The 12,893-nt window shown below is 36.3% G+C and overlaps 1 protein-coding gene across 1 annotated transcript; it reads left to right on the plus strand.

The window, feature by feature from the left end:
- Positions 1–260: 260 nt before the first annotated feature.
- On the plus strand, positions 261–12,618 carry STOML3 (stomatin like 3). The gene is made up of 6 exons (XM_044668951.1): positions 261–407; positions 493–565; positions 3,943–4,025; positions 7,879–8,082; positions 10,193–10,327; positions 12,394–12,618. Exons 1-6 carry the CDS (start codon positions 261–263, stop codon positions 12,616–12,618), a joined length of 867 nt encoding a protein of 288 aa, XP_044524886.1.
- Positions 12,619–12,893: the final 275 nt, after the last annotated feature.

Genomic DNA, 12,893 nt, shown 5'->3' on the forward strand with positions numbered 1-12,893 from the left:
TGAACTGATTCTCAGATGGAAGGTAAAGCTTTAAAAAAATTAAATTGAATCAAATTGGGTGTAATATGCTACCCATCAATTTATAGAAGAAAAAACATAAGAAATTTTACCCTTAAGAAAAGAACATTAATAAACAATAAAGTCCTACCTGAACATTAACTTCAAATTTTGGTTAGACTGAACATGTTACTTGAGCAGAATTTGGTGAATACATTCATTTACAACTGGATGGCAGCTAGTAAAGATGTCAAAGCTCATTAATGGACAATAGTGGTGACCTGCCTCTTTCCACTCATTCAACAGGTGCCCAGAGTAAAACCATTGGGGCTTGTGGCTGGTTCCTGGTTTTCCTTTCTTTCCTGTTGATGGTCATCACTTTTCCCTTCTCCATATGGATGTGTCTAAAGGTAACACCTGGGGAAATAATAGAGATTATTCCTAAAAGCTACTGTATGCCACATTAAGGCTTAATCCACTCTCCTATTCTCTTAGATTATTAAGGAATATGAACGGGCTGTTGTATTCCGACTTGGAAGGATCCAAGCAAAAAAAGCAAAAGGACCAGGTAAGAAGTAATGTATTCTGGATTTAAACTTTGTTAGCAGTTTGGGTAATACCGCTCAAAGGTAGGACTTCCTAGAGGTATTATCTGGAGCCTACTTCTTGAAAAGGGAAAGGGGATGCTTTGAGAGGTAGCCTCCTTCTCCTAGGACAAAATAAATAATGAGTGTGAAAGAAGAAAGATATCAAGTAATCAGGTCTCTAATGAATCCTGGCACTCAGGGCTAATTTGATTTGAAAGTGTGTGTGTGTGTGTGTGTGTGTGTGTGTGTGTGTGTGTGTTGTATCTGTCTGTCTGTCTGTCTGCGTATCTGTGTCTCTGTGTTGAGGAAGAGATGAGGTAGTCTGCTGTGGTTATGTGTCATTGTGCCAGGGGAGGAATTAATCCATCCTTCAGGAGATCTAGAACCATTTCTGGTGGCATGTACAATTCCCAAGTTCTATCCCTCAGATCTGAGAACAAGTGGAAGGAGAGAGGAAATTAATAGGTATGGGTCAGAGTAATAGGGAGATATCAGGAGTGGGGTATGTCATTCAAGGAGTCTGGAGTCTGTGGAAAATCATGGCTCCCTAGGATGTTGGCCTTGCCTTAGTTATAGCTCCTTCAGAACACCATCTTAGGGCATTTTCTCAAGAGGCCAAATGTCTAGGGGGAAAAAATAGTATTAAAAATCCCAATGAAAACCGGTGTCCATATAGATGAGACCTAAAGAACTGTCTGGCAGCAAGTAGAGAATACTTTTATATATGGGAATTTATTAAGAGAATGGTTAGGTCAGGTTAACACTGGAATCATCAAAGAGAAAAGAATTATAATTTAAATACCCCTTTCATTTTCCAAAAATACATTCTTAAAAACCCACGAGGTTTCTTAACCTAGGTTTTGTGAACTTATTTTTGTGTTTAAAATTCTTTTTGATAACTATATTTCAATATATTTGGTTTACTTTCAAATCATATGTTTTTTATTCATTTCAATTATTCTGAAAAGAGGTCCAACATCTTCATCAGACTAACAAAGGCTCTATCATATAAAAAAGGTTCAGAACCTCTGGGCTAAAGACTTAGAGAATAGGTAGAAGACCATGAGAAAAGAGAGGAAATGGGACCATTAAAAAAAAGTATATACAGCAATTAATCACTTTGGACTAGGACAACAGAACCATTCTAACTTGGACAGAGTAAGTCTGGGAAATAAAATAAAGCTTGGTCTGAGGACAATACAATAGTTACATGTAGTTTGCTTGGAGGAAAAATAAACCATCCTTTACAAATAAACCTGTTTCCCCTGGGTTTTCATGTACTAGATGTCCCAGGTTAACTATACTCGTCATACTCGTCTCTAATGAGTTACCTCAGAATGCCATAAGGACCAGTGGGAAGTCGTCCAAACTGTTAATGAAAAGACTCCACACTTTTGCTAATTGAAGCTAAACATCACTTTGTATCCCATCTGTTACCTATCATCAACAGGGAAAGTCACCATAAGGCAGTCATCCTCAAAACAAGTCACAACAAAGGTTGAAAGATCAGGATTTGGGGGAGAAAGAAGGAATCCTAGTAGTTTTTCCCTAGCCTTTTGCATGTTTCTCAGAATTAAAGCCAATCTTTTGCTTCTATAACTTCATGTGATGGATGAGAATTGGTTGATGCATTCAAAGTGTCAACAATAATTTTAAAAATGCAATTGCTCTCAAAATTCTCCCTCCAAATGAATAGATAGTTATTTAATGGCAGGAATGCATTAAATCATCAGTTTAGCAACTCTGTGAAATCCTCACACAGGGGCACCATAGCATGAAGGGGTACAGTAGTGAGGGGGCACAATAGTGTGATAGAAAAAAGCATTAGAGAGGCAGATAGGTGGTTCATTGGATTGAGAGCTAGGCTTAGAGATGGAAAGTCCTGGGTTTAAATCTGGCCTCAGACTCTTCTTAGCTATGTGACCCTGGGCAAGTCAATTAACTCCAATTGCTTAGCCCATACCACTCTTTTGCCTTGGAATCAATATTGTTTCTATGACAGAAGATAAGATTTTTTTAAAAGAAAAAAGCATTGGAGTCAGAAGACTGGTTCAAATTCTGGTTCTTACTAGTTGAGCCATAACTAACAATAAGCTAGGTACTAGAGCTCAGTACTAGGGCAGGATATTCAGGGTGTTCCCAGTGTCATGATGATAGCAACAACTTCATTCTATGGTAAGCTTCCTCTCTTTTCACTAATTCAAAACTTCATGATATTTTAAGGTGTATATTTTTAACTCCTACCATATGTATTGCAGTTATACTCTACCATTACTACTTACTTCAGGTGCAGAAATTCCTAGTGGTAGTACAACTTATTAATTGTGTAACAGTGAGCAAGTTGCTTTAATCCCCCAAAGGTGTAATTAAATGATATGTAAAATGGTGAAATTTTTTTGTCATCTTGACAATATCCTCCATAGTTCAGCAGCTCTCTCCAGTCAAACTTTTTTTCTACTGCCTTAGTAGCTATTTCATCTTTTTTTTTGTGAATCAGACCCACAGCCATATCCAGCTAGCCAGCAGAAGCCCTTAGATAGATCATATCTTTCTTTTTAACTCCTTTATTTTATTCAAGGAGTTCCTGCGCCTTGAATGAAACTGCTCTTTGTGTTTGGAGAGAAAATTCCGTTTAATTATTATTATTTCCCTCATTGCTTTCCAGGTTCAGACAAAACAAACAGGAGATTCACTTGCTCAGCCTAGAAGGTTAGAGTAAAGCTAGCAATATTTTATCTGCATTCCTGCCAGCACCAAAATTGTTGCTCTGTATATACTTACACTGATTTGTGGGGAAAGTACTTTGTAATTCTTAAAATACTATGTAAATAGAAACTATTATTATCCTAGCATCTTATTTTACTTCTTTTGACCAACATATTTTAGTGACAGAGAGAAACTAAAATTATCACTTCCCCTTCAGTAGACCTGAATTAGAAGACAGCTGTGGAAGACTTTTTTTTTTGTAATACATTGGGGATTTAGAGGAATATGGAATATAAGGAAGATTCCCATAGTTATGTTCTTCTTTTGAATTATAATATATAGTAAAATATAATTATTATGATAATATAATAATATAATATAACTGAGAAAGAGTTCCACATGGAGAAGCCTATAATATTCAAGACCAGGTGATATGCCTTTCAGGTGGATCTATAATGACTGTTTTCTCAGATACATTTTATTAAAATTGTCCTTATTTTTAGAAAGCAGAAACTAAGAAACAATGACAGATATGAAAAAGTAATATGAGTTTTTGGAGTACTAATTTAACCTCAAGGAATTTATTGTTGTTGTGTTATGTATTTTTTGACTACTCAAGGAAAACATTTGAAATATGCCTTCTTTTTGGTAGGTCTTATCCTGATACTACCGTGTGTAGATGTTTATGTCAAAGTTGATCTCCGAACTGTCACCTGCAACATCCCCCCACAAGAGGTACCAATAAATCATGATCAATTTCCATTAGAAATGCAAACCCAAACTCTTAAAGTGTATGGAACTCTCAAGTAGCCTTACTCCACTCAATTGGGCAACTTTACTTTCATAAAGTCCTGGACCATTGCATTGCCTTTTTAATAAGTTTGCTTGAGTATCACAGGATAATAAATGCAATATGGCCTCTATCCATTATTACTTCTTTAACATATGACTTTCATAGCTCCTTTAAATTTCAAAAGATTTTTCCTGTCCTTTTGAATTAAAGAAAGAAAAAATTATTTATTAAGTAATTTTTTATTTTTTTAATAAAAATTATAAAAAATTTTATTAAGTAAGTGCTTACTATGTGCAAAACATTGTGCTAAGGGCTGGGCATTATGTATTAGTATTATGAGAATACCCATAATTACATATGGAAAAGTAAGGCAATCTCTGCTCTCAAGAAACACACATTCTGATAGAGGATACAATACATATAGAAAATCTCAGTGGTGAATCAGCACTGATAAAATAATAGATTTCTGATTAACTATTTGATAGTGCTGAGCACTTTGGCAAAAAAAGGTTTCTTTTCTGGGTTGTCAGTGTCTATACAAATTTCACTAATTGTAGGAATTTCCAGGCAACATCTCTATAGAAATTATTTACTAGGATGATAGCTAAAACTGGTAGCAGCCCAACCAGTGGTCAGAGAGAGTATGACTGTTTCTAGGACTTTGTTGGACTTACTTGTCTGTTGTTGGCAGTTGCTCAGCAGTTGTTGGTGAGAAAAGTAAGTTACCTTTCCACAAGGATGGCAACAGAATCTATGGAGCTGGAAACTAAGTCAGGGGTGAGGAGGCATTGGTATTCCCAAAGGTCTTGTGTCCAGGGTCCTAGAATCTTTTGTAAAGATCCAGCAAGATAAAGAGTGGAAGAAAAGAATCAAGAGCATATAGGAATGCACAAATGTTGGGAATCTAGTCAAAAAAAGGAGACAAAAAAGTAGTTTTAAACAAGGTTGTTTCTTTTCTCATTCATTAAACTAATATGAAATTGGAGGAATATATAATAATTTACCCAAATTAGGATTCAATCCATAATTAGAACTTCTAAAATATGAGAGAAAAACATTAAAAACCCAACTCAAAAAATAATTTTTTCATAGAATCATAATATTTTAGAGCTGGAAAGGATCATCTAATCCAGTTTTCTCATTTTACAAAAAAATGAATGTCCAGGGAAATGAAGTGACTTGTTCAAAGTCACAGAGCTAATTAAGAAAAGATCCCAGACTGGAGCCCATTCCTAGTCTGCTACTTTTTACACTTCAGTGGCAAGTAGTCATTGCCACTCTGAACTTGTCTCCCTATATGCCAAATAGGGATGATAATACTTACCCAATAGGGATAATACTTTACCTGGTTGTTGGATTAAACATACTTTTTGGACCTCAAAGTGCCATTGAAATGTGAGTTAATATTGGCTGGGTGGAGCTTGCTTGCAGTCCCACTCTGAAGACTGCTCCATGGAGGTGATTCTGGGGTCACAGTCATAGAATTTGAGAGTTGAAAGTGACCTCAATAGTAACATAATCCCACCTATGCATGAAAGTAACCTCCACTACAATAAAAAAGTTATTGGATAATTGCTCTATACCTAGAAGAGATTTCATAGGCTTCCCTGATACTGTAGTTGTTCAGCCTCAGGTTCAAAACTTCCAGTCAGAGGAACCAGCTCTTATTTGAAGCTGTCTATTCCACTTGAATGATTCTAATTATTAGAATTTTTTTTTCCAGATTTCTAGCGCATGCTGACTTTGGCAACTTCCACCCATTTTTCCTAGTTCCTCTTGAGTAAAAACAAAATAAGTCTAATTCTTTTTTTTCACATGATAAGTCTTTTAAATATTTGAAGATATCTATTAGTCCCTCCTTACTTGTATTCCAAGTCTTCTTTTCATCAGTCTAGACATAAGACAGTTCCTTAATTTGATTCTGACTTGGACTCAAGGCCATTCGCCATTCTAGTTTCCCTCCTTTGAATGTTCTCCCGTTTGCCAGTATCCTTCTTCTTTTTAATCAATATCCTTCTGAAACCTTGCACTCAGTTCTGAACTCAACACTGTAGGGTAGAAAACAGTGGGTTTATCAATTCCTTATTTCTGCAAGTTCTGATCCATCCCTTGTAATGCTACCCATGATTATATTAGCTTAAATTTTCCAAGGCTGTACCAAGGGAGTACAAGCTTTAGAAGGGCTTATCCATCTATAGAGGCTTCAGAATCAGTATATATGTGGTCTCAAAACCAGTCAGGATACTTTCAGTCTCATTACCTGATTGGTTGCTGAATTATGATTTTTTTTTCATTTTAATCTCAGCAACCTATGAAAATCAGCTTCTAAATCATAGATAGGTAGCAATCTATCTCGTAAAGGGAATACCTACATCAACCACATTACAGATAGTTGAAGAACTCAAGTATTAAAGGGTAAAATTTAGGGATATATTTGCCACTCAAAATGCTAATGTTCTATTTGGTAAATAGGAAAACCTCCCCACTAAAATCCAATTTCTGGCTTAATGCACACTTTGAGAGGACTCGAATAAAAATACAGATATAAAGTTGTCTCTGAAAGAAAACTTTAAAGCTTCCTCCTAACCTTTATATAAGCAACAATAACAATAATAGTAGTCTTTTTTCCTTGGGAAGGCTGATTTTATGTTGTCATTTTTTTTCAAATGTAGAGAATGTCTTTCTTTAAGTAGTAATCAAGCAAATGAGCAGTCTCAGTAATTTCTTTCTTATACGCTAATTCAAGACATTTTGAATTAATTTAGCTTTGAGCTTGATCTAGAAGCAATCATAGTGTTCTAAACTCATCTGAATCCAGAAAAGCCTACATAGGTTCATAGGAAAATAACGTCAACAGAAGGCTACTCCAAGGCAGGCTGGGATGCCCCCTTTGTTATCTCTGTTCCCAAGTATGGAATGGACTCCTCATTCCCCCAAACAAAAACAACTTAAAATAAAACAAACAAAACCCTGTCTCCCCAAATCGGAATGCTTGTCATCTCTTTTTGGAAAGCTCTCTACCTTTATGAGATAGCTTTTTCAGTTTCTTCCCTGGTGTTATACACTGGGGAATCTTATTTACAAAATGCAGAAAACAAGAGGTCAATTCTGTCCAAACCAATTTAATCTCTCTCTGGGGAGTGCCATGGTTTAAAGCTTTCTGTTAGCAAAAAATACAGCATGGTCTCTAGTGTCATCTAGTGGCCTTAAAAAGCAATCAGCTGCAAATGCATCCACATTTGGATGCTGCAAAACTCTTTCCTTGAATTGATCATCAAGTATTATAAATGCTGGAATCAGGGAAGCTTGTTTTCTACCTCTGAATGGATCTATAAAAGTTAAATAAGATTATTATGGCTTCTTATAATTGTTTTGAATTAGAATGCCATACTAGGTGGGGGAATGGCCCCCTGCATAAAATTCACCAACTCTAGACCATGTGTGTGTATTAGAATGAGCATCAGGCTAGAATCCTGGTTGTCTGATCTCTGTGCATTATTTAAACGAAGAGGTTAGAATAGAACTATGACCTTTTAAATCCCTTCCAGCTCTAAAATTCTACAAAAAAAATACACCCAGGTACACAGATTTCAGTTTTTTTTCCATGTTAAAAATGATGACCAAGTTATGGGATACTAAGGGAGAAGAGCAGGCATAGAAAAGCTTCGGCACTTTTGGAAACTTGAAATACAGATTCTCTAACCCATAAGCCTAGATGAAACACCACGGCTACAACAGCTGTTATAGGAATATAGACTCAGAACCATTTGATGTTTCTTTGTATCTTTTCTTCAGATCCTCACTAGAGATTCTGTAACTACACAAGTGGATGGAGTGGTCTATTACCGAATCCACAGTGCTGTTTCCGCTGTGGCTAATGTCACTGATGTTCACCAAGCCACCTTCCTACTGGCACAGACCACTTTGAGGAATGTCTTAGGGACACAAACTTTGTCTCAAATCTTATCTGGCAGAGAAGTTATTGCTCATAACATCCAGGTAAATGCACACAATATCAACAATTTGCATTTCATGCTTGGAGTAGTCTTTACCTCTGTCTGTCTGTCTTTTTATCTATCTGTCTGCCTGTCTGTCAGTCTGTCTATCTATCTATCTATCTATCTATCTATCTATCTATCTATCTATCTATCTATCATCTATGGGTCTGTCTGTCTATGTATCTGTCTATCATTTGTCTTTTTATCTACATATCTGTCTCTATTAATTGATCTATCTATAGATATATATATCTATGTATCTATCTGTCTGTCTGCCTATCTATCTATCTATCTATCTATCTATCTATCTATCTATCTATCTGTCTGTCTATCTATCTGTCTGTCTATCTATCTATTAATTGGTTGGTCTATCTATCTACCTATCTATGTATCTACCTATCGGTCTGTCTATATGTATTATCTATCATCTATCAATCTGTCTGTCTGCTGATGTCTATCTATCTATCTGTCTGTCTGTCTTTCAATCTATCTGTCTATTTGTATGTCTGTCTGTCTATCTATCTATCTATCTATCTATGCATATGTCTATCATCTATCTGTCTAACTGTCTGCCTGTCTATCTATCCATCCTGTCTGTCAGTTAATCAATTGATTGATCCATCCATCTACCCACCCATCTATCTATCATCTGTCTATCTATCTATCTATCTATCTATCTACCTACCTACCTACCTACATATTTATCTATTTGTCTGTCTATCTATTACTTGGTCTACCTATATATCCATCTATGTGTATGTCTATCTATCTATGTGTATGTCTGCTTATTATCTATCTATCTATCTATCTATCTATCTATCTATCTATCTATCTATCTATCTATCTATCTAACCGTCTGTCTGTCTGTCTATCTATCCTATCTGTCTGTCTGTCTGTCTATTAATTGATTGATCCACCTATCCATCCATCTACCCATCTACCCATCTATCTATCCATCCATCTATCTATCTATCTATCTATGTATCTATGTATCTATGTATCTATCATCTATCTATCTGTCTGTCTATCTATCTATCTATCTATCTATCTATCTATCTATCTATCTATCTATGAGCCCCTNTCTATCTATCTATCTATCTATCTATCTATCTATCTATCTATCTATCTATCTATCTCTGTATGTCTGTAGGTCTGTATATCTATCTATATATCACTCTATCCACAAATAAGATCAATGGCTTTCAAGGACATAGGCTTCATTCTTGAGTATTTGTTCCCCTTTTCACAATCATAAAGCATATTGAAGAACTGGTGGCAGAGAGCTCCAGTGATTTTTCAGACCTTATTGTCTTATTTATTTCATTTGTCATTATAAATTAAGGACTATCCAAGAGGAAGTGAGGTGGCATAGTGGATAGGGTATCATTTTTAGAGTCACAAAGATCTGGATTTGAATCCTGCCTCAAATGTTTACTAGTTGTGTGACCTTGAGCAAATCACTTAACCTCAGCCTTAGCTTCATCTTCTGTAAAATGAGGACAATAAGAGCTTGAAACTTACTAAAGCTAAGGCTTTGAGGAAATCCTCTACACTTAAAGTGCTTTGAAAAAACTTAAAGTACTGTATAAATATTAGTTTATTGACTTTCTGAAGAACCTTGAGGTGAAGAATTGAACCTTGAGGTATTTTAGGCTTAAGCTGGTATGGAGATTTACTCAGTGGCTTGTGAAGTAAACTAAGTATTTTGCCCAATTGTAAGAGGTTGGGAAACTTTGGGATGGGTGAGGAGAAGAGGAACATTAGGAAGCAGAGAGCTTCTTCTCTCAGAAATACTTGCCTTTTAACCTGATCTCCCTGGCTTGCTTTGTGAAAACTATTCACATCTGCATGTGAAGCATAATCTAGCAGGAGCAATTTCAGTTAGATTAATCCTTCCAGGAATCAGTCTAGTGAGATTTCTATCTTCTTGTAATCTTTTTTAGTCATAAACCAAACTACATCCAGTAAAGTAGTCATGGAGCTGCCTAAAAAGTGAAGAAAGGAGTAAATAATAAAGGAGAAAAAAGGAGCAGAATGAGTCTTGTAAATTTAGAGTATATGACTAGCCTGTCTTCTGAATGGTATTGTACTTCCTCTTGTTTCTGAAACAGACAATACTTGATGATGCTACTGAGCTGTGGGGCATTCAGGTGGCCCGAGTGGAGATCAAAGATGTCCGGATTCCTTTGCAGTTACAAAGGTCCATGGCAGCAGAAGCTGAGGCCACCCGAGAGGCTAGAGCCAAGGTAAGGGCCATTCATTTATAGGAGTCAGTCTCTAATCTGAGGATCATGGGGAAAATGAGCCAAATATTCATCTGATGGTCTGGTGAGAAATAATCCTGCTATTTGGTTGTGTGACATTAGGCAAGTCACTTAACTCTACCTCCATTTTATCATCTGTGAAATGGGGATAGTAATAACACCAACCTCTCAGGGTAATTGTGAGGATCAAATGAGATGGATATGTAAATTGTTTTGCAAACCTTAAAGGATTTTTCTTATTCTTGGTAAAGTTTTTAAGAATTTTCCTCTGGACTTAGGGAAAATAAGACTTTCTACTACTTAAAGGAGTGCTACCCAGAGAGCATAAGAGAAAATAAAGAAAAAAGGTTAAAACCAATTCCTAATCAGAGCTCTGGTCCCAAGTGGTTTCTTGGGAATATCCAGTATTCTGCCTTTGTCTGGAGAGTAGTTCTGTATCTAATACAATTGGCCACTCAAAGTTCAAATAAATAATGCATTTAATAAAGATATGTTCTTATACTCCCCAGGCAAAAGTAGTTTTCATGGAAGTTAAAAAGCCTTCCAGAGAAAGATAAAAGCAAGTCAAAACCACCAAATGAGGATAAAAGCATTGAACAAAGGGATTTATAGGAGTCTCAAGAACTCATTGCTAATGTCTTAGAACTGATTTTATGTCTTCCTTGACCAAAAGACTGCAGCTGGGTTCCAGATTAATTTACCTAAGGAGAAAATTGGAGCTGATACACTTCCTTATGTCTAGGCTGGTATGGCTGAAAATAGGGAGTGAACTCAAGACTTTTCAGTTCTACCAGTAATAACAACTTTTTTTTAATGGGGTATGTTTCCTGTATTCCAAGGAATTAATAGAGATGATAGTCCCTTCCTATAGTTCTTTCAATGCTTTTGTCATGAAATAAACCTTTCTTTAATCTTTCCTTATTACATATCTGGTATATAATTAGCTGAGCCCCAGATATTCCAAAGCATTGAATCTGGACATCAAAAGTAGGAAAATGTTTAAGTGCAGTAGAAATGATGAGTGAAAAGAGTGGTCAAACTCCCAAACAATTCTTGATTTGTTTTATGTCTACTTTCATATAATCTTCATTTCCAACTATATCCCTTCTCCTCCCCTATCTAGAGATTAATTTCTTATAAAAGAGAAATAAAGTCTAATTTTATTTAAAAAGATAATAGGGATAATAGGGGAGAATGTCAAGGAATAAGAAATGACTGTGATGTTCCAAGTGCTATTTAAGCCCCTTTGAGATATTTTCATCCACTGTTATTATATAATTCGATTCACTCATTAAGTACCTTTTCAGTACCTACTATGTGCAGACAGTGGACTAGGAACTGGGAACATGAAGATAAAATGAAAAACAGTTTCTACTGCCAAGAAATTTACATTCTACTGTAGGATTCATGAGCTATGACTGAAGGTCACTTAGACTCCCAACTGGATCTTACCTACCAAACTATAAACATGTCTTCTAAGAACTACTGTCTGCCCTCATTAGGATTCTTCATTATAAACCCTACAAGAGTCATGAGCTATGACTCAGGATCTTTCCTAGACACCAGCCCATCCAGGACTCAGTGCCACGGTTCAGGGCTCTTCCCCACCAAGGGACCTGTTAGCTGTAACCCTAAACTTTGTATCTCTATTGGGAAGCCCCTGGTCACAACTACCCTGGACCCATCAACCATAACCCAGGGTTCCCCTTGAGATCTGTCTCTACCTCTTCCCTCACCCTCACCGCACCTTTCCAGGACCAGAATAGTACTCTCCAGGAATCAGAAGCATCCATTGGTCTTCATGAATAAGAGTTAACAGAATTTGAATTAGATCTTATAATGTGAAAAGTCTGCAATAGGATGAAGAAAACATTCTCTAGAATAGTTGATGAAAGGAAAAAGTGGAAGCCTGTAACTTAAGTCATCTCTTTGTAAAATAACTCCAAAGATGGATCAGCTATGATTCCCAAATGGTCAGTGGGAACTGCTGATATTTAACTTAGATTCATAGTAGTGAATGGTGGTCTTTTGTTCCCTTGTTACTCTAGGTACTGGCTGCAGAAGGAGAGATGAATGCTTCTAAATCATTGAAGTCAGCGTCCATGGTACTGTCTGAATCTCCTGTAGCTCTTCAGCTTCGCTATCTGCAAACTTTAGCTACTGTGGCCACAGAAAAGAATTCCACCATTGTCTTCCCTCTGCCCATGAATATCCTAGAAGGCATAGGTACCATTACCCCTAATAATAATAAGAAAAAAATAGAGCTACAATGACAGTTAGTCCCTGGCTTAGCTCATTGCCAAGAAAGGTCCAATCTGTTTTAGTGAAGAAACAGGCAGATGAACAGTCAGAATCCATTAAAACTCAAAGTAAGTAATATATAATTCCACAGCTGGCATAGATATAACAACACAACATTAATTAGACTATAGAGCACTTTAAAAAGGGGTGGGGGAGGGGAGTAGCAAAACCCACGAGGAACTTGTAGTGTTTTCATGTTAGTGGGGAAAATGGGTTCTCCATGAATTTTAGTGAGGGTCTTTTTTAG

This window comes from Gracilinanus agilis, chromosome 3 (genome assembly GCF_016433145.1).
Source record: "Gracilinanus agilis isolate LMUSP501 chromosome 3, AgileGrace, whole genome shotgun sequence".
NCBI lineage: Eukaryota > Metazoa > Chordata > Mammalia > Didelphimorphia > Didelphidae > Gracilinanus > Gracilinanus agilis.